Source organism: Papio anubis, chromosome 17 (assembly GCF_008728515.1).
Source record: "Papio anubis isolate 15944 chromosome 17, Panubis1.0, whole genome shotgun sequence".
NCBI lineage: Eukaryota > Metazoa > Chordata > Mammalia > Primates > Cercopithecidae > Papio > Papio anubis.
The window spans coordinates 4,513,942-4,536,398 of record NC_044992.1 but is presented as its reverse complement, the minus strand read 5'-3'; the positions used below and the strand labels follow the sequence as shown (position 1 = coordinate 4,536,398).

At 49.2% G+C, this 22,457-nt stretch overlaps 2 protein-coding genes across 21 annotated transcripts in view; one reads left to right on the top strand and one right to left on the bottom strand.

Annotated features, from left to right (window-relative positions):
- Window positions 1-22,457, bottom strand: part of MINK1 (misshapen like kinase 1) — a 68,532-nt gene that overhangs the window by 23,286 nt on the left and 22,789 nt on the right. For 2 of the 20 annotated variants that reach the window (XM_009189429.3, XM_021928597.2), the window contains one exon: window positions 15,695-15,812. The exons of the other annotated variants lie outside the window; for them this stretch is intronic. The gene's annotated coding sequence lies outside the window, so the exon portion shown is untranslated. Of the gene's footprint in view, window positions 1-15,694; window positions 15,813-22,457 lie in introns of those variants that run through there. 20 annotated transcript variants of the gene reach the window in all.
- On the top strand, window positions 136-21,947 carry LOC108582506 (V-type proton ATPase 16 kDa proteolipid subunit 2-like). The gene is given in 5 exon segments (XM_031657212.1): window positions 136-217; window positions 17,559-18,019; window positions 18,684-18,721; window positions 20,730-20,861; window positions 21,845-21,947. Coding segments are annotated over 5 exon segments (816 nt in total).

The following is a 22,457-nucleotide window of genomic DNA, read 5'->3' as shown; positions in this document are numbered from 1 at the left end:
CGGGTGGGTGTGGGCTGCGTGGACCCTGCACTTGGAGCAGCCGGCTGGCAACGCGGGCCCTGGGCAGTGAGGGGCTTAGCACCTGGACGGGCAACTGAGGTGGGTCTGCCAGGTCTCCCAGCACTGCAGCCCGCCATGCCCAAGTCTCACCCCCACAACGCCGTGGGCTCCCACACAGCCCAAGCCTCCCCTGACGGGTGCTGCCCCCTGTTCCGCAGTGCCCAGTACCATCCACTGCCTAAGGGCTGAGGACTGTGGGCGGCCGCACGGGACTGACGGGCAGCTCCGCCTGCAGCTCAGCATCCACTAGACGAAGCCAGCTGGGCTCCTGACTTGGGTGGGGACTTGGAGAACTTTTATGTCTAGCTGGAGGATTGTGTATGCACCAATCAGCACTCTGTGTCTAGCTCGGGGTTTGTGGATGCACCAATCAGCACTCTGTGTATAGCTCAGGGATTGTAAACGCACCAATCACCACCCTGTGTCTAGCTCAAGGTTTGTAAACACACCAATCAGTGCTCTATGTCTAGCTAAAGGATTGTAAATGCACCAATCAGCACTCTGTCTAGCTCAGTGATTGTAAATGCACCAATCAGCAGTCTGTCAAAATGGACCAATCAGCACTCTGTCAAAATGGACCAATCAGCTCCCTGTAAAATGGACCAATCAGCAGGATGTGGGTGGGGTCGGATAAGGGAATAAAAGCAGGCTGCGGGAGCCAGCAGTGGCAACCTGCTCAGGTCCCCTTTCCACACTGTGGAAGCTTTGTTCTTTCGCTCTTCACAATAAATCTTGCTGCTGCTCACTCTTTGGGTCTGCACTGCCTTTATGAGCTGAAACAGTCACTGCAAAGGTCTGCAGCGTCACTCCTGAAGCCAGCGAGACCACGAACCTACCAGAAGGAAGAAACTCCGTACATATCTGAACATCTAAAGGAACAAACTCCGGACACACCATCTTTAAAAACTATAACACTCACCGCGAGGGTCCACGGCTTCATTCTTACAGTCAGTGAGACCAAGAACCCACCAATTCTGGACACAGTGGGAGAGCAGTCTGGGTTTGAATGTTGGATTGGAGATGTTAAAGGATACACAGGTACATTCTATTGGGCAGTTAGAAACAAGGATCTGTAAATACAATTTACAGACATTTGTGAGTGTGAGAGTTGGAGATACAAACAAGATATCCAGGGAGAGTGTGAATGGCCACAGGCAACACATGAGAGCAGCAAAATAGATGCCAGAAGAGGAGATGGTCATGGAGGCTGCAGGGGGGATAAGGGGAGAGTGATGGCCTCGAATGCGGCAGAGCAGCCAGAGGGCACTGAAAAAAATCCCACTGACCTCAGCAGCTAGGAAACCACTGGGAACTGCCATTGTGTGAGCAGAGGGCAGACAGCGGGGGCTGGAGGAGACGGGTGTGCTGAGGAAATGAGGGCAGCACCCTTTCTGGAGAAGTCTAACCTTGAGAGGAAGGGGGGAAATCAGATGACAGAGCTGGCAGCAAAGTCAGACAATACGGTTTTCAAAATAGGGAAGATCGTTCATGATTATGGAAGGGAAGAAGCCAAAAAGGGTGGATGTTTGAGGAGTTGATTTTTCTTTTGATTTTGAGACAGAGTCTCTCTCTGTCACCCAGGCTGGAGTGCAGTGGCATGATCTTGGCTCACTGCAACCTCCACCTCCCGGGTTCAAGCGATTCTCCTGCTTCAGCCTTCCGAGTAGCTGGGATTACAGACACGCACCACCACACCTGGCTAATTTTTGTATTTTTAGTAGAGACGGGGTTTCACCATGTTGGTCAAACTGGTCTCAAAGTCCTGACCTCGTGACCCACCCGCCTCGGCCTCGCGAAGTGCTGGGATTACAGGTGTGAGCCACTGCGCCCAATTTTTGTATTTTTTATGGAGATGGGGTTTCACCATGTCGCCCAGGCTGGTCTCGAATCCTGAGCTAAACAGATCCACCTGCCTTGGACTCTCAAACTGCTGGGATTACAGGGGTGAGGCACCATGCCTGACTGTCCATTCTTTTTTTTTTTTTAGACTTAGTCTCATTCTGTTGCCCAGGCTAGAGTGCAGTAGTGCGATCTGAGCTCACTGCAACCTCCACCTCCTGGGTTCAAGTGATTCTCTTGCCTCAGTCTCCTGAATAGCTGGAATTACAGGTGCCCGCCATCACACTTGGCTGATTTTTTGGTATTTTAGTAGAGACAGGATTTCACCAGTCTCGAACTCCTGACCTCAAGTGATCCACCCACCTCGGCCTCCCAAAGTGCTGGGATTACAGGAGTGAGCCACCGCGCCCAGCCTGTCCATTCTTTTGACTGGAGTCATCCTACTAGGTATGAAGTGGTATCTCATTGTGGTTTTGAATTGTATTTCCCCAGGAGGCTGAGGCAGGAGGATCCTGTAAATCCAGAATTCGAGGCTGCACTGAGCTATGACCATGCCACTGTACTCCAGCCTAAGCAACAGTGAGATTGCCTCCCTACCCCATCTAGAAAAGGATGGACAGTCAAAGGCGTTGAAGAGGGCATTGGAGAAGCTGAAACTGTTATACACTGCTGCTGGGAATGTAGAATGGTACAGCCACTTTGGAAAACAGTTTGACAGTTCCTCAAATGTTAAACAATGAGTTATCGTATCACCCAGCCATTTCACTTCCAGGTAGATACTCAAGAAAAGTGAAAACATATATCCATACAAAAATATGTAGATGGATGCCCACAGCAGGATTATTAATAACCAAAAAGTAGAAACAACCCAAATATCCATCAACTGATGAAGAGATACATGTGGTATATCTACATAATAGAATTATATTGGTAATAAAAAGAAATGACGACCAGGTGTGGTGGCTCATGCCTATAACCCCAGCGCTTTGGGAGGCTGAGGTGGGAGGATCACTTGAGGTCAAGTGGTTTGAGATTGCTTGGCAGGTTTGAGACCAACCTTGGCAAGATAATAAGACCCCATCTCTACAAAAAAATTTTTAAAATTAGTGAGGCATGGTGGCATGCACCTGTAGTCCCAGCTACATGGGAGGCTGAGGTAGAAGGATCCCTCGGGCCCAGGAGCTGAAGGCAGGAGTGACCTATGATAGCACCACTGCACCCTAGCCTGGGTGACAGAGTGAGTGAGACTTTGCCTCTAAAAAAAAAAAAAAAATTAAAAAAAAAAAAAGGGAATAAACTACTGCTAGATGTTGCAACATGGATGAACCTTGAAAACATTATGTTTAACGAAAGAAGCTAGTCACAAAAGGCCACATGTTATGTGGCTACATTTATTTGTAATGTCCAGAATAGGCAAATCCAAAAAAATGAAAAGTAGATTAGTGGTTGCCAGGGGCTGGGAGGAAGGGGAAAATGGGTAATGACTGCTAACGCATACTGGGTTTCATTTGGGGATAATGAAAAGGTTCTGAAATTAGATAGTGAAGATGGTTGCATAAGTCTGTAAGTATACCAAAAACCACTTTAAAATATTTTATTTTAAGTTTTGTTGGTTTGTTTCTTGAGACAGGGTCTCACTTTGTTGCTGAGGTTGGAGTGCAGTGGTGTGATCTCAGCTCACTGCAACCTCCGCCTCCTGAGCTCAAGCAATCCTCCTGCCTCAAACTCCCAAGTAGCTGGGACTACAGGTGCACACCACCATACCTGGCTAATTTTTATATTTTTTGTAGAGATGGGGTTTCACTATGTTGCCCAAACTGGTCTTGAACTCCTGAGTTCAAGTGATCTGCCCGCCTTGGCCTCCCAAAGTGCTGGCATTACAAGCATGAGCCACCACACTTGGCCTAAAATATTTTTAAAGGGTAAACTTTATGGTATGTAAATTATATTTCAATAAACCTGTTATTAAAAATAATAATCCTTCAATATCACTAGTAATAGGAGAAATGCAAATCAAAACCCAATGAGACAGCATCTCACCCCAGTTAAAGGGTTATTATCAAAAGACAAAAAGGCTGGGCATAATGGCTCACACCTGTAACTGTAATCCCAACACTTTGGGAGGCTGGGGTGGAAGGATCACTTGAGCCCAGGAGTTCAAGACATGCCTGGGCAACATAGTGAAACCACTCCTCTACAAAAAATAAAATAGTCTTTAAAAAAAAAAAAAAATTGGCCGGGTGTGGTGGCTCATGCCTGTAATCCCAGCACTTTGGGAGGCCGAGGTGGGCGGATCATGAGGTCAGGAGATCGAGACCATCCTGGCTAACACGGTGAAACCCCGTCTCTACTAAAAATTACAAAAAAAAATTAGCCGGGTGTGGTGGCGGGCGCCTGTAATCCCAGCTACTCAGGAGGCTGAGGCAGGAGAATGGTGTGAACCCTGGAGGGGGAGCTTGCAGTGAGCCACTGCACTCCAGCCTGGGCGACAGAGTGAGACTCCGTCTCAAAATAAATTAAAATACATACATACATACATACATACATACATACAAAATAAAAATGAATAAATACGAATAAAATAATTTAAAAAAAAAAAAAAAAAGAGATGCTGCCAAGGATATAGAGAAAGGGGAACTCTTACACTGTTGGTGGGAATCTAAATTCGTACAGCCTCTATGGACAACAGCATGCAGGTTCCTCAAAAAAAACTGAAAATAGAACTATCATAAGATTAGGAAATGCCACTGCTGGGTATATATCCAAAAGAGAAAAAATTGTCAGGTACAGTGGCCCACACCTGTAATGTGAGCACTGTGGGAGAAAGAGGCAGGAGGATTACTTGAGTTCAGGAGTTAGAGACCACCCTGAGCAACATGGCGAGACCCTGTCTCTACAAAAAGTACAAAAAATTAGCTGGACATGGTGGTATGCACCTGTAGTCCCAATTACTTGGGAGGCTGAGGCACAATTGGTTGACCCTGGAGGTGGAAGTTACAGTGAGCCGAGATCGTGCCACTGCACTCCAGCCTGGGTGATAGGAGTTAAACCCTGCCTCAAAAATAAATAAATAACAATTTAAAAATTAAAAAATTAGGCTGGGAGTGGTGGCTCACACCTGTAATCCCAGCACTTTGGGAGGCCAAGGCAGGCGGATCACGAGGTCAGGAGATTGGGACCATCCTGGCTAACATGGTGAAACCCCGTCTCTACTAAAAATACAAAAAGATTAGCCAGGTGTGGTGGTGGGCGCCTGTAGTCCCAGTTACTTGGGAGGCTGAGGCAGGAGAACGGCATGAACCCGGGAGGCAGAGCTTGCAGTGAGCCGAGATCGCGCCACTGCACTCCAGCCTGGGCGACAGAGCGAGACTCTGTCTCAATAAATAAATAAATAATTAGCCAGGTGTGGCAGTGTGCACCTGTGCTACCAGCTCTTAGGAGGCTGAGGTGGGAGGACTGCTTGAGCCCAGGAGGTTCAGGCTGCATGCAGTCAGTCATGATCATGCCACTGCACTCCAACCTGGGCAACAGAGTGAGACCCTGTCTCAAAAAAAAAGAAAAAAAAAAAAACAAGAAATCAGTACATGGAAGAGACATCTAAACTCCTATATTTATTGTAGCACTAGTCATAACAGCCAAGATATAGAGTTAAATTAAATAAATGCATACAGAAAATATTGCATATCTATATGGAATGTTCTATGGAATATGGATGGAATGTTATTCGGCCATAAAAAGTAATGAAATCGGTTCACCTGCAGCAACATGGATGAGCCCAGAGGATATTCTGTTAAGGGAAATACACCAGGCACAGAAAGACAAACATTACATGCACTCTGTCATATGTGGGGACTAGAAAGAGCTGGTCTCAAGGAGGTGGACACCAGAACGGGGGTTGCCAGAAGCTGAGAAGGGCAGGGGGATGAAGACAGGCTGGTTAATGGATTCAGACATACAGGTGGATAGAAGGAACACTAGAAGGTTCTAGTGTTTGACAGCACAGTAGGGTAACCACAGTTATAAATACTTTATTGTAAATTTAAAAAGAGCTAGAGGAGGGTCGGGCGTGGTGACTCACGCCTGTAATCCCAGCACTTTTGGAGGTCGAGGGTGGATCACCTGAGGTCAGGAGTTTGAGACCAGCCTGGCCAACTGGGTGAAACCCCATCTCTACTAAAAATCCAAAAAGTAGCTGGGCGTGGTGGCGCATGCCTGTAGTTCCAGCTACTTGGGAGGCTGAGGCAGAAGAATCACCTGAACCTGGAAGATGGAGGTTGCAGTGAGCCGAGATCATGCCATTGCACTCCAGCCTGAGCAACAGAGCAAGACTCTGTCTAAAGATAAAATAAAAATTAAAAATTAAAAACAAGAGCTAGAAGGTATGGAATGTTCTCAACAAAATCAAATAAGTGTTTGAGGTAATGGATAGCCAAATTACGCTGACTTAATCATTATACATAGTATGCATGTATCAAAACATCACATATTCCATCAATATGTATAATTATGTATCAATTACTTTTTTTTTCTTTTTTGGAGACAGAGTCTCACTGTCACCCAGGCTGGAGTGCAATGGTGCCATCTCGGCTCACTGCCAACTCCGCCTTCCAGATTAAAGCGATTCTCCTGCCTCAGCCTCAAGAGTAGCTGTGATTACCAGCCTCGCAACTAGCTGTGACCACCATACCTGGCTAATTTTTGTAATTTTAGTAGAGATGGGGTTTTGCCATGTTGGCCAGGCTGGCCTCAAACTCCTAACCTCAGGTAATCCACCCACCTTAGCCCCCCAAAGTGCTGGGATTATCGGCGTGAGCCACTGCACCTGGCCCAAGTTTTAAAAATTTTAATTATTAGTATTTTTCAGAGCTGGGTCTCACTATGTTGCCCAGGCTGGTCTCAAACTCCTGGGCTCAAGTGATCCTCCTGCCTCAGCCTCTCAAAGTGGGATTACAAGCGTGAGCCACTGTACCTGACCGTGTATCTATTTTTTTAACGCATTTTAAAAAATCCTAAGATGCAGGACACGGTGGCTCATACCTGTAACCCTGAGATTACAGGTATGAGCCACTCAGGAGACTGAGATAGGAGGACCACTTGAGCCTAGGAGGAGGTTGAACCTCCGGTGAGTTGTGGTCATGCCACTGCACTCCAGCCTGGATGACACAGCAAGACCTTGGCAAAAAACAAAACAAAACAAAACAAAACAAAACAAACAAACAAAAATCCTAAGAGCACCTTCTGTAGTGTTTAGTTTATTATCTATCCATCTATCTATCCATCCATCCATCCATCCATCCATCCATCCATCCATCCATCCATCTATCTATTTTGAGACAGAGTTCGCTCTGTTGCCCAGGCTGGCATGCAGTGGCGCGATCTGGGTTCACTGCAAGCTGCCTCCCGGGTTCACGCCATTCTTCCGCCTCAGCCTCCCAAGCAGCCGGGACTACAGGCGCCCGCCACCACGCCAGGCTAATTTTCTGTATTTTCAGTAGAGATGGGGTTTCACCATGTTGGCCAGGATGGTCTCGATCTCCTGACCTTGTGATCCGCCCGCCTTGGCCTCCCAAAGTGCTGGGATTACAGGCGTGAGGCACCGCACCCAGTTGATTATTATTATTATCATCATCTTGAAACAGAGTCTCGCTCTGCTGCCTAGGCTAGAGTGCAGTGGCATGATCACAATTCACTGCAGCCTTGACCTCCTGGGCTCAAATGATCCTCCCACCTCAGCCTCCTGAGCAGTTGTGATCACAGGTACGGACCACAATACCTAGCTAATTTTTAAAATTTTTTTACATATGCAGTCTCATTATGTGGACCAGGTTGGTCTCAAACTCCAGGGCTCAAATGATCCACCTGACTCGGCCTCCCAAAGGGCTGGGATTACACATGTGCACCACCGTGCCTGGACAATAAGTTATTATTAATGACAGATTCTATTCTAAGAAAGCTACCCTACTAATATCAGCTTGGTGTAGTGGCTCACACCTGTAATCTCAGCACTTTGGGAGGTGGGCGGATCACCTGAGGTCAAGAGTTCAAGACAAGCCTCACCAACATGGTGAAACCCCATCTCTACTAAAAATACAAAAATTAGGTGTGATGGTGCATGCCTGTAACTCCAGCTACTTGGGAGGCTGAGGCAGGAGACTGCTTAAACTGGGGAGGTGGAGGTTGCAGTGAACCAAGATTGTATCACTGCACTTAAGCCTGGGCGACACAGTGAGACTCTGTCTAAACAACAACAACAACAAAAAAAGCAAGCTACCCTACTAATATGGAAAAGAATCTATAAAGTGCTTCTCATCTAATAACACATATTTAAAAATTCCAAGATAGGCCAGGCGCGATGGCTCACGACTGTAATCCCAGCACTTTGGGAGGCCAAGGCGGGTGGATCACGAGGTCAGAAGATTAAGACCACCCTGGCTAACACGGTGAAACCCTGTCTCTACTAAAAAAGAAATACAAAAAATTAGACAGGCGTGGTGGCAGGCGCCTGTAGTCCCAGCTACTTGGGAGGCTGAGGCAGGAGAATGGCGTGAACCCGGGAGGTGGAGCTTGCAGTAAGCCGAGATCCTGCCACTGCACTCCAGCAAGACTCCATCTCAAAAAATAAATAAATAAATAAATTCCAAGACAAACACAGTAGACAATAAAATATTCATATTATTAAAAGTTAGATAATTTTTTTTTTTTTTAGACAGAGTCTTGCTCTTGTCGCCCAGGCTGGAGTGCAATGGTGCGATCTCAGTTCACTGCAACATCTGTCTCCCAGTTCAAACTATTCTCTTGCCTCAGCCTCCTGAGTGGCTGAGATTACAGGTGCGCCACCATGCCCAGCTAATTTTTGTATTTTTAGTAGAGACAGGGTTTCACCATGTTGACCAGGCTGGTCTTGAACTCCTGACCTCAGGTGATCTGCCCACCTCAGCCTCCCAAAATGCTGGGATCATAGGCATGAGCCACCGCACCCGATCTAGTTTTTTGTTTTTTTAATTAAGATGCAGTGTTGCTCTGTCACCCAGGCTGGAGTGCAGCGCCAGAATCATGGCTCACTGCAGTCTCAGACTGCTGTGCTTAAGCAATCCTACTTCAGCCTCCCAAGCAGCTGGGACTACAGGCATGTGCCATCATACCTGGCTACTTTTCTGGTGTGTGTAGAATCAGGGTCTCACTATATTGCTCACAATTTGGTTTCTTATTCTTGGCTCTGCTGCTAATAGGCTGTGTGTTTAAGGACCAGTCACTTAACTTCTCTAAGTTCCCTTTCAGTAAGATAGCTTTTTTTTTTTTTTTTTTTGAGACAGAGTCCCACTGTGTCACCAGGCTAGAGTTCGGTGGCGTGATCTTGGCTCACTGCAACCTCCGACTTCCTGGTTCAAGTGATTCTCCTGCCTCAGCCTCCCAAGCAGCTGGGACTACAGGCGCCCGCCACCTCACCCGGCTAATTTTTTGTATTTTTAGTAGAGACGGGGTTACACCATGTTGGCCAGGATGGTCTCGATCTCCTGACCTCGTGGTCTGCCCGTCTCGGCCTCCCAAAGTGCTGGGATTACAGGTGTGAGCCACCTTGCCCGGCCTGAAAACAGAATTTCTAACTCTATGATTCCAAATGCTCAGGTCCACATTCCATGAGGCTGCCAACCTAATGACTATTTATTTCTTCCTGTTGTGTGCCAGAAACTGTGCTAAACTGGGGAATAGAACAGTGAGTAACTGAAGCAGTCCCTACCTTACTGGTGTTTATGTTCTGAGGAGAGAGGCACACGTTAACAACCTCTACAATTAATTGTGTAATTATAGCTGTGGCATGTCTTTGTTTTCTTTCTTTCTTTCGTTGCATCTCAGATGCCGCAAACCAATGTATTGTTTCTTTTTTGAGACAGGGTCTCGCTGTGTCCCATAGGCTGGAGTGCAGTGGCACAACCATAGCTCACTGTAGCCTCGAACTCCTGGACTCAAGCGATCCTCCTGCCCCAGCCTACCAGGTAACTGAGACTACAAGCGCACACACCACTCTGCCTGGTTACTGGCTATTGTTTTTGGTAGAGACGGGTCTCCCTGTGTTGATCAGGCTGGTCTTGAACTTCTGGGCTCAAGCAGATCCTCCTGCCTCAGTCTTCCAAAGTGCTGAGATTACAGGTGTAAGCCACCATGCCTAGCCTATTTTAATGTTTTTTCCATAGATCACAATTTCATCATTTTTTTCTACGTAGCTGTTCCACATAGTGAAATTTGTCCTTCTGAGAAAAAGGGGAGGAAAAAAAATCCTTGAAACTTTCCCCCTCTAGTCCAGTGTCTGGTTTATTTAAATACACATCTCATGTAAAACAGAAAAGATAAAAAAGTAAAGATAAAAATAAAAAAGTATGGAGTGACACTCCTCCTGCTGCTGCCAAGTGTGTCTCTTGGACCGAAAAGGAGGAAGGAAGGTTTCGGTCTCGGAAAGAGCTCCGGTCTGTCTTATGTGCTGTGAAGTGCAGGGTGCCAAGAGAGCACACCTGACCGAGCCTGGGGAGCCAGGAAAAGGTTCTTTTGAAGAAGACGTATTCAAGCCGCGGTGGTCTACCCGCCTTTCCAGTACCCTCCTCTGAACAACGAGTGCTGCAATCTGCCCCATCCTTCCGGCCTTGATCTTTACTACTTTAGGAGCTTGCCCATATCGGCCATCTCAGAGATCACACTCATTGTTCACTCTCCCCATAGGCCTTCTTTTTTTTTTTTTTTGAGATGGAGTCTCACTCTTGTCGCCCAGGCTGGAGTCCAGTGGTGCGATCTCGGCTCACTGCAACCTCCACCTCCCGGGTTCAAGCGATTCTCCTGCTTCAGCCTCCCAGGTAGCTGGGATTACAACGCACCCAGCCCCCATAGCCCTTTAATAATGACAGAGCTAGGCCGGGCGTGGTGGCTCACTCCTATAATCCCAGCACTTTAGGAGGCCAAGGCAGGCGGATCATTTGAGGTCAGGAGTTCAAGAGCAGCCTGACCAACATGGTGAAACCCTGTCTCTACTAAAAATACCAAAATTAGCTGGTGTGGTGGCACACACGTGTAATCCCCGCTACTTGGCAGGCTGAGGTAGGAGAATCTCTTGAACCCGGGAAGTGGAGGTTGCAGTGAGTCGAAATTGCACCACTGCACTCCAGCCTGGGTGACACAGTGAGACTCCATCTCAAAAATAATAATAATAATAATGAGACAGTTAGCAATTTTTGAGCATTTTATTTGTTCCTGGTACTGCGGGGCACTTTAGAATTATAATCTCACATGACAAACTTTGAAGTGGGTACTACTGTTATATTCATTTCACAGGTGAAAAAGTTTACAACAATTTAATGACTTGCCCAGGATTACACACAGCTAGGAAGTGGTGGAGCCGAGATTTGACCTGAAAATGTGACCTCAAGGCCTGCAGTGTGCATTGCCTGGCTCATACCTCCTGTTGCCCAAAGGACCGTGTTTTCAACCATTTCTTCCCCTTTCTAGCCCCAGCAAAAAAGTTTAAGAAATGAGTTCCTGACCCCAGGGAGCCAGTCTAAGACTGAAGGAAAAAAGGTAACCTAAGGCAAACTTCCTCTTCAGCCATTTCAAATAAAAGGGAAGACGCCAGACAGTGCATGGAGAGTCAAGGCTGGAGAGCTCATTATTATCTCAGGTAAAGGAAAGCAGAGGCCATGAGTGGGCAGAGGGGCCAGACTGTACACAGAGAGCACAGTAGACATGGAAGGAGAGGCCATGGGAGCTGCAGGGGGAGACAGAAGCGAGACAGTGACCAACTGACTCTAGCTATCCCCTGGTGTTACCATTAACCCAGAACCACCCTATGGTTCCAGTTCCAAGGAACTGTCTATGCTGCCATTCAGGTGCCTAGGTTCCAATAAGATTCTTTTTCTCTTTTTTTTCCCTTGGCATGTGAAGTGAGAAGGATATTTTTTTGGTTTTTGTTTTGTGAGGCAGGGTCTTGCAATGTTGCCCAGGCTGGAGTGCAGTGGTGCAATCATAGCTCACTGCAGCCTCAACCTCTTGGGTTCAGGCAGTTCTCCCACCTCAGCTTCCTGAGTAGCTGGAACCACAAGCACTCACCATCAGGCCCAGCTACTTTTTAAAAACTTTTTTGTAGAGATAGGGGTCCACTATGTTGCCCAGGCTGGTATTGAACTCCTGGGCTCAAGCAATCTGGCTGCCTTGGACACCGAAAGTGCTAGAATTACAGGCGTGAGCCACCACACCCTTTCAAGAAGGGTCTTGACTTTAAATAAAAAATATTGACAGTCTGGCACTGTGCTAAGTGTTTTACACGTACCAACCAATTTTTTTTTTTTTTTTTGAGACGGAGTCTCGCTCTGTCGCCCAGGCTGGAGTGCAGTGGCCGGATCTCAGCTCACTGCAAGCTCCGCCTCCCGGGTTCAGGCCATTCTCCTGCCTCAGCCTCCCGAGTAGCTGGGACTACAGGCGCCCGCCACCGCGCCCGGCTACTTTTTTTGTATTTTTTTTAGTAGAGACGGGGTTTCACTGTGTTAGCCAGGATGGCCTTGATCTCCCGACCTCGTGATCCGCCCGTCTCGGCCTCCCAAAGTGCTGGGATTACAGGCTTGAGCCACTGCGCCCGGCCACCAACCAATTTTTTTTTTTGAGACAGAGTCTCACGGTCGCCCAGGCTGGAGTGCAGTGGCGTGATCTTGGCTCACTGCAACCTCCACCTCCTGGATTCAAGCAATTCTCCTGCGTCAGCCTCCCAGTAGCTAGGATTACAGGTGCCAGCCACCACACCAGGCTAATTTTTGTATTTTTAGTAGAGACAGGGTTCTGCCATGTTGGCCTGGCTGCTCTTGAACTCCTGACCTCAGGTGATCCACCTGCCTCGGCTTCCCAAAGTGCTGGGATTACAGGTGGGAGCCACCGCCCCGGCCCACACACCAACTAGTTTAATCCTCACCTAACTCCATGAGGTAGATATTATTATCACTGTCACTTTACACAGGAGGAAACAGGCTCAGGGAAGGTCAATAACTTGCTAAGGTCAAATAGCTATTTCAGTGGCAGAGCCAGGGTTTGAATGCATGTAGCTGGCTCCTGAGTCTCTGCTGCATCTAACCCTTTATTTGACTTAGCTGGAACAGATTCCTTCCAACCCAACAAGCTAGACCACAACATCTCTACTAAACCTTTCACAGGGCTGAGCCTCAGCTCCACAAGTAGAACAGAAGCTCATTAAGGGCAGGAGCCATTTCTACGTGGTACTTGGGTATACATAGAATGAGAGTGAGGCAGCCTCGCACTGAGACGGGTGCCTGAATGAAAGCAGCAGTATTTTATCTGTGCAGCTCTGAATCTATAACACACACAAAACGACTGTTGTTGCATCGTGAGCATGTGGGGTAACGGTCTGCGGCTGCTTTGTCTCATTCACTAGAGCTTCTATTACTAAGCGCGTCTTATCTCTTCACGTTTTACGTATACTAAAATTGTGTAAAATCTTTGGTTGGGCCAGGCACAGTGGCTCACACCTGTAATCCCAGGACTTTGGGAGGCTGAGGCGAGTGGATATCCTGAGGTCAGGAGTTCGAGACCAGCCTGGCCCACATGGTGAAACTGTCTCTACTAAAAATACAGAAATTATCCGGGTGTGGTGGCGCGTGCCTGTAGTTCCAGCTACTAGGGAGGCTGGGGCAGGAGAATCACTTGAACCCAGGAGGTGGAGGTTACAGTGAGCTGAGATCGTGCCACTGCACTCCAGCCTGGGCAACAGAGTGAGACTCCCACTCAAAATAAATAAATAAATAAAAATCTTTGGTTGATGGAGAGGCTCTGGAAGATACCATAAAAGTGTTGGACTCAATTATTGAAGGGTGGGGCTCTGGGATAACAGACAGAGCCTCTTGTGTGTGTCAAAATAGATGTCACCTGGCACTGTGCCCTGTGTTGTTTACAATGTATAATTATACATATTGCTTTGCTCAGATATGAAGAGCCAACCGTGATGTTAAGGCTGAAACTTGGTAGATGTCTCCTCACTCATACCTCCGCATACAATGCAAGGCAGTGGTCACACACCAGGCTGGCGCCGAGCAGTACATCCTCCTAACGCTGCACTCGCCTCACTAGGGAGCTGCCCTGTTGTTTGCTCCTGTTCCCCTCAAAGCTCCAGGTATGTTTCTGAGTATATAAGAGGTCACCAAATCCCCGCTGATTTAATGATAAAACGCCAGACGGAGCAAGGCAGAGCTGGGTTGGCTCAAGGAAAGCTTTTCAGAAGAAGCTGAGGAACAAGGGCTGGAGGGAGAGAAGAGGCGCACAGCTGGTGGCCTGAGGCAGGCAAGGGGAGGGCACGAGCTGTCCCTTCAGACTCTGCTCCTCTGCCTTAAATCCCCCTTTAACTATTTCAAATGTATTAGTTTCCCCAGCTTCAAAAGCTTTCCGAAGGTGCTGCCTAACGCTTCAGCGTCTCCCTGGCACATGGCATGCACTGGGGCTGAACAGTTATGGGACACAGGGCCGTGGTCCTTCCACCTGCACCACGGACTCTGCTCCCTAGAACCGACCAGGGGAGAACCAGGCACACACCAGCCTTAAGCCCTTGCTTATTTGCTCTGCTGACCCTCAAGGGGCTCCCTGGACTCCTCCCACAGCTCCTACCTGGAGAAAAAAACAGGGGCAAATGTGAACCCACTCCTGCTCTCACGGTGCAGCCTGGGGCCCAGTATCAATGGACATTTTCCTTTCCTTTCCTCAAAACCAAAAAGTCATTTCAGTGTAGTAGTAGGACAGACTGAGATTAGATTAGAAACAAAAGGTTTGATTATTTCCCAAGAGAAAATGCAAAAGAGTTTATGCATAAACTGTTTCCAGAATGCTGTCCGGTTGGGAGGCTGGGACACGAACTGAAGCTCAGAGCCTAGGAAGCGTGAGCCAAGGCTGTGGAGCAAGAAAAAGGAGAGAAGAAGAAACCCCATCAGTCCCTCACAATCCGCATGTGGAAATCTAGAAATGCAGGAGAGGCCTGGAGTCATAGTGGAATCCAGGATGAAAGGGGTGGATGACAGAATGAGCAAAAGGAGGCAAGCACCGGAGGCTTGGGGTCACATTTCTTGGAAGTGGCCTGGAGCTGGCAGATGAGAACTCTGGCTGCCAGTCCTCATTCCACTAACAATAGCTCCTCTAATGACATGCCCCTTCCCTTTGTACCCGGCTCCAAATGGGGAAAGTAATTCCTGCGGTGTTGGCTTTGCATGTAGATGAAACCCTTTGAGGGGTAAAGGTTTATTTAAGTACTTTAGCAAATGCAAACTGTTATTATCAATATTAGCCAGCATCTTTATTTATTTTTTTGAGATGGAGTTTTGCTCCTGTCGCCCAGGCTGGAGTGCAATGGCAAACTCTCGGCTCACGGCAACCTCCGCCTCCCAGGTTCAAGCGATTCTCCTGCCTCAGCCTCCTGAGTAGCTGGGATTACAGGCATGCGCAACCACACCCGGCTAGTTTTTGTATTTTTAGTAGAGACAAGGTTTCGCCATGTTGGCCAGGCTGGTCTCGAACTCCTGACCTCACGTGATCCACCCGCCTCAGCCTCCCACAGCGCTGGGATTACATAGCCAGGGTCTTTATTAAGTGCCTGTCAAATAATGCTCCTGATTTATAAGCACCCCTGGCTCTACCTTCTGGGTGCTCAGACACCAACACGGAGAGAAGAGAATTAACATCCTGAGGAGTCACATATGCTAAAATATAAAGAGTAAGATTGTGAGGAAACTGCAGGGGAAGCAAGTAGGTTAGGAAAAGGTATCCTCACTTTTCTGCTGACCGATGAGTCTTATAATTCTTGAATTTCAGTGCTGGAAAGGTCCATTAAACATTCCAGGAGATTCTAGGGAGCTTCCAGAATGGCAGAAGAACTGGAACCATAAAGCCTGGGGAAGGGATGGAAGTCCTTGGGAAAGAAGCACTAAACAGCCCAGTGGAGACAAGGAAGGATTGGTCTCTCTCGTGCTTCGAGCCCAGCAATGATTATTCACTCAGATATGCCCCGGCAGGTCTTGCTGCTGGAGCCAGTGCTGTTCCCAGACCCAGGCAAGGTGCCATCCTACCCCGACAGGAAACAGGGCAGGAGGTGGGGCTGCCCCGGTGCCTGGTGTTGGGAGGGGCCGGAGGGAATCCTGGGTGTTGAGAGGACAAGGCAGAGTCAGCTAGCTGTGAGGCTGGGGGAGGAGAAGACTTCTCTAGTCTGGGAGAGACCCCTCCTTTCCGAGCTCCTTGTACTTCCAAACAGGCAGGCTTCCTCCTGTTACTAACCATACCCGGACTGACTACACAGGAGCCAGAAAGACTCAGAGAAACCTGTGATAGAGAAAAACAGATGGGGGAAGGGAGAGAAGAGAATGTCAGAGGACACTAGGGAAAGAGAATGGGAACTTGTGGTCTAAAGAGGGAACCAAGTCTGGCCAACATGGTGAAACCCTGTCTCTATTACAAATACAAAAACTAGCCAGGCATGGTAGTGCACGCCTGTAATCCCAGCTACTGAGGAGGGTGAGGCATGCGAATCACTTGAGACTGGAAGGCAGAGGTTGAAGTGAGCCGAGACTGCGCCATTGCACTCCGGCCTGGGTGACAGAGCAAGATCTTGTCTCAAAAAAAAAGGGAACCAACAAGAGCTGGCAGAACAGAATAAAGTCTCAAGCCAAATAACTCCCTTGCCTTGGAAGAGCAAGGCTGCCAGGGTCTTGGAGCCACTGTTTATCGGGTACCAGTTCAGAGGTCAGTGAGCCTGAGCTGGCCCGGGCGGCCCTCCCGCTCTCCCAGAGGAGAACAATAGGCTTGTTTTCCTGAGCTCTTCCTGTAATCCAGAAGGCCCACACAGAGGAAGAGGGGGCACAGGCAGTGGCTATACCCAGTGGGGGAGGGGGTATTTAGCCTCCCATAAATTCATTAGCTCCCTTAAAGACACCGCAAAACACCAACAATCTAAGTGTTAAAATAGTGACTGCTATGCAAATGGAGCTTTAAAACCTATCCCTGAGCCCCAGTACCACCAGATTACTAACCCTAAACCCCATCTGTAGGAGATATTCTGAAGCCACCGCAGGGGAGGGGATAAGGGCCTGAGAGACAAGGGGCAGATGGGGTTTCCCCAACAATTTAAGTTCCACAAGGATACAGTACTGGCAGAGATATGGAAGGAGGGGCAAGTATTCTGACAGAAGGGTGGTGTCTTAGGCATCCTTCAATTAGATAGGAGTAGCTAAAGGCTGTGTGTGTGTGTGTGTGTGTGTGCATAAGAAAAGAAATAGGAGGGTATGTGTGTAAGAGAAAGAGCATCTTGGCCGGACGTGGTGGCTCATGCCTGTAATCCCAGCACTTTGGGAGGCCAAGGCTGGCAGATTTGCCTGAGCTCAGGAGTTCGAGACCACCCTGGGCAACACGGGGAAACCCTATCTCTACTAAAAATACAAAAAATTAGCTGGGCATGGTGGTGTGTACCTGTAGTTCCAGCTACTCAGGAGGCTGAGACATGAGAATGGCTTGAGCCCCGGAGGCAGAGGTTGAAGTGAGCAGAGACTGTACCATTACACTCCAGCTTGGGCTACAGAATGAGACTCTGTCTCAAAAAAAAAAAAAAGAGAAAGAAAAAAGAAAAGCATCTTTGCTGCCACCAGTCCACTATCTTTGCACTCACCCTCTGCCATGCCCATCCTTGTCCCCCTCCCCACTCACAGACACGTCCAACAACAGCCCTGAGTATACTTTAGTTTTCACCATCTTGGGTGCTATGGCCACCATGGTCTCCAGTGGCCTGGGTGCTGCCTACGGCATGGCCAACAATGGCACTGGCATCATGGCCATGTCTGACGTGTGGCCAGAGCCGATCATGAAGTCCATCATCCCAGTGGTCATGGCTGGTATCATCACCATCTATGGCCTAGTGGCGGCTGTCCCCACTGCCAGCTCCCTGAATGATGACATCAGCCTCTACAGCAGTTTCCTCCAGCTGAGCGCTGGCCTGAGTGGCCTGGCAGCCGGCTTTGCCATCATCGTCGTGGGGGACACTGGCAAGTGGGGCACTGCCCAGCAGCCCTAACTATGTGTGGGCATGACACTGATCCTCACCTTTGCCAAGGTGCTCATCCTCTCCACAAAGCAGCCCCTCTCAAAACCCACCGGTCACAGAAGACGATGTAAAGAGCACCCCTCCTCGTTCCGAAACAAACAGCCTGACACGCCTGTGCCGGGCAGCTGGCCCTCAGGAGTTGGTCTTCTAAGTGTACGGTGTCCTGGAGCTCGTCGTCTGTTGGCTAGGCCTTGCCCCCTCCTGCCCCATGCTGTGGACACCTGAGCCTACTCATCACCCATCCAGGTCCCTGACCAGTGAGGACTCAGGCCCCTGGATGCCCCACCCGTCTCCCTTGAGTGCTCTATGTATAAGGATGAATTAGAGTTGTCATTCCCTCTTCACTGGGTATTTATAAAGCTTTGGCCTGTCCATGCCCCTGCAGAGCAGCCCTTGTCTCCCAACTCTCTAGTAACCTTCAGGTACAGTGTCACCTCACGGAGGTTCCCATTGCTGAGCCTCCTGGGATGGACCACCCTCTCCAGCCTGGGCTAACAGGCCCAGTGCGGTGGCTGTGTCTGATAAAGTTCTCAGATGTCGGGGGAGGAAAAAAAAAAAAGAGAGAGAGAGAGTGTGTGTAAGAAAGAGAGAGAAAATGGGAGTGGGTGTGTGAGCTGGAGATAGGGAAGTGGCAGGAAAAGTCTGATAAGATCACCTCCTCCTTCCTACCCAGGCAGAGATACTGGACACAGCCCCCCAAGGACCCAAAGGGTAAGTAGAGAGCCAGATGCCTGCCTTTCTCAATGGGAGGTGGCCCTCCCAGGCCTGAAGAAGTCTCCATTTACCCCAGAGCCAGTTAGGAAGCAGGTAGGTAGCACCATCCCCAAGCACCCAGGTGCCTGGGATGAACGGCAGGCCCAAAGCCAAAGCATGAGACAGATTAAATGTTCCTACGGCAGGAGGAGGAGAGCAGGGGTCACCAGCATCTCTTCAATGAGCAAATGAAAGGAAGAGAGAAAGCCGGGCGCGGTGGCTCACGCCTGTAATCCCAGCACTTTGGGAGGCCGAGGCGGGTGGATCACAAGGTCAGGAGATCGAGACCATGGTGAAACCCTGTCTCTACTAAAATAGAAAAAAATTAGCGGGCAGGCGCCTGTAGTCCCAGCTACTCGGGAGGCTGAGGCAGGAGATAAGCGTGAACCCGGAGGCCGGAGCTTGCAGTGAGCGAGATTGCATCCACTGCACTCCAGCCTGGGCAACAGAGCAAGACTCCGTCTCAAAAAAAGAAAGGAAGAGAGAAGGTGGAGCTGATACCCTCATCAATATCCTACTGTCCATGACATACCATCATCAACTGGACTTTTTTTTTTTTTTTTAGACAGAGTCTCGCTTTTGTTGCCCAGGCTGGAGTGCAACAGTGTGATCTCAGCTCACTGCAACCTTTGTCTCCCAGGTTCAAGTGATCCTCCTACCTCAGCCTCCTGAGTAGCTGGGATTACAGGTGCCTGCTACCACGTCTGGCTGATTTTTTTGTATTTTTAGTAGAGACGGGGTTTCTTTTTTTTTTGAGACAGAGTCTCGCTCTGTCGCCCAGGCTGGAGTGCAGTGGCGCAATCTCGGCTCACTGCAAGCTCCGCCTCCCGGGTTCACTCCATTCTTCTGCCTCAGCTGCCCGAGTAGCTGGGACTACAGGCGCCCGCCACCTCGCCTGGCTAATTTTTTGTATTTTCAGTAGAGACGGGGTTTCACTGTGTTAGCCAGGATGGTCTTGATCTCCTGACCTCGTGATCCACCCGCCTCGGCCTCCCAAAGTGCTGGGATTACAGGCGTGAGCCACCATGCCTGGCCAAGATGGGGTTTCAACATCTTGGCCAGGCTGGTCTTGAACTCCTGACCTCAGGTGATCCATCCGCCTCGGCCTCCCAAAGTGCTAGGATTATAGGTGTGAGCCACTGTGACTGGCCTTTTTTTTTTTTTTAAGACAGGAGTGTGGTGGCACAATCTCAGCTCACTGCCACCTCCCCTTCTAGGTTCAAGTGATTCTCCTGCCTCAGCTTCCTAAGTATAATAAGAGCTGGGACTATAGGTGCCCACCACCACGCCCAGCTAATTTTTTGTATTTTTAGTAGAGACAGGGTTTCACCATGTTGGCCAGGCTGGTCCCGAATTGATGACCTCAAGCGATCTGCCCGCCTGGGACTCCCAAAGTGCTGGAACTATAGGAGGGAGCCACTGCGCCCAGCCTGGACTCTTTTTAATGAAGCCTTCAAAAAAAACTCCTTTTCTCAGCTTTCCTTACTCCCTGAAACAGACTCTCCACTCTGCTAACCCTGCCTCTCATGCTGTGGAACTCAACCGGATCTTTTCATTCTGATTCCACAATGTGAAGTACTTGTCCTCTGTTTATCGATGGCTAACCGTGTTGTGAAGTGTTTTTATGGGAATGAAGCACAGGAGGGGAGGAAATCAGGCCAGTTCTAGAAGTAAAAGGAAGGCAAAGAAACCAGGAAAAAGATTTATGTGACGGGAGGAAGGGCAGTTTATAAATCACTCATGGATCTCTACGCCAGAGGGACGTGTGAGATACACGCATGCACATACGCACTGACTTGCAGGTACATGCAGAGGCAGCAACAAGTCAGGACATGACACATACGTGAATACAGATACCATTCTCATCAGAAACCAGTCAGAGCAGAGGGGCCCTGCCTGGAGCAAGGAGACTGGAGCTAATTCCCCTCCTCCTCTCACAGGCTGATTGTGCTGCCTCCATGTCTAGGTTCCCCACAGATCTGGCTGCCTCCGACAGGGGCCCTGGGCTGGTGGCTGGACCCAGCCTGGAGGTCTTCACAGATGGAGGCCTACAGGAGGTGGCAGCTGACACCTGGAGGGAGCGGGATGAAAGCAGGCAGTGCGGAGTAGAGAAAGCCAGGCGTAGGGGAGGGAGGGAGGGAGAAGAAGGGACCAGATTCAAGCAGCCTCGAGCTGGTTCTAAAATGGCCACAGCAAGGCAACGGACAGATGGTCCCTTTCTGATGCTGAGCCGGGGAAGTGGGGAAAGGGAAAAGGAAAAAATAAACACCATCACAGTCATAAATTTAAAAATAAACTGAAAAACCTAAAAAATAAACAGCTTGCTTCTGAGGTTCCGTCTGCCTCCAGAACCTTCTAAGGGAAAATATAGAACTGCAGGCCTGGGAGAGCAGCCCCAGCCTCGGGTGTGAAGATGGCTGGAGGTCATTCTAGCCATCCCCTGTACCCAGCTGGAGCATCTTGCAAAGTCTTCCGGGCAGCGGAGGTGGTATCTCGCCTTTACCTCCCTAGCACTTCTTCCCAAGTCTCACTGTAGGTAAGCAAGGCCATGGCTTTTCAAATGTCAGAGCCGTTTGAATCTGTCTCCTTCCCAAGAGTCAGTTTCTGTCCAACATCAGTAGAATCAAGTTCATCCTCTCACAGTTATTTACCCCTACCACCACCACTACCCGTTTCAGTTCTATTTCCTTCCTTCCATCCACTGCAGAGGCTCCTTCCAGGGCTCCTTCCATTATCCATCCGTCTTTCATTCTTCCTTTCTTCCCCCCACTGCCCCCCCTTCCCTCCCCACCATTCCTCCCCTCCATTCCACCTCTCCCTGTCCACACTCCCCCACCAACCACACTCCCCACCAATCACACTCCCCCTCCCAACCACACTCCCTGACCAATCACACTCCCTCCCACCAACCACACTCCCCAACCACAATCCCGGACCAGCCACACTCCTGAACCAACCACACTCCCCGCCGATGTGCGCATCATCCTGATACGCATCGCATCGGTAAATGGATTGACCGCATCCTCGGGATCCGATACATCACCGCCGATGCATCTGCCAGACCGCATCTTACGCCGATAGCATCGCCCGCCGGTGTATCATCTTTGATGCATCTCGGATGATACGTATCTGCCGATGCATCTTTTATCAGGCCGCGGGAATCATCGACCGCATCATCGGATGACTGGTTCATGGATTGATAGCATCACCTCGCCGATGCCATCATCATCGGTACATCTTTACGGACGTTATCATCTGACCGCGTCACATCGGTGCATCATGGTTCGATACGCATCACTTTATCAGTGTACCGCCGATGCGCATCCCCGCCAGTACATCACCGCCAGTGCGCATCACCGACCGCATCTGCGCCAGTACGCATCACCGCCAGTGCATCTTTATAGATACGCATCACCGCCGACCATATCACCGCCGATACATCTCGCCGATACGCATCTGATGACCATGAATGACCGCATTTACCTCAATGCGTTCACTTACCAGTCGCATCACATCAGTACATCATGGATATTAAGCATCTGGCAATGCATCCCGCCGATACATCCCCACCATTACATCTACTGGGCGTGCCGCCAGGCGGTTCCACCACCAGGCCATGTCCCCACCATTACGCATCATTTTCATGACCACACATCATTTCACTTGACCGCACATCTGACCAGTGTAAAATGGA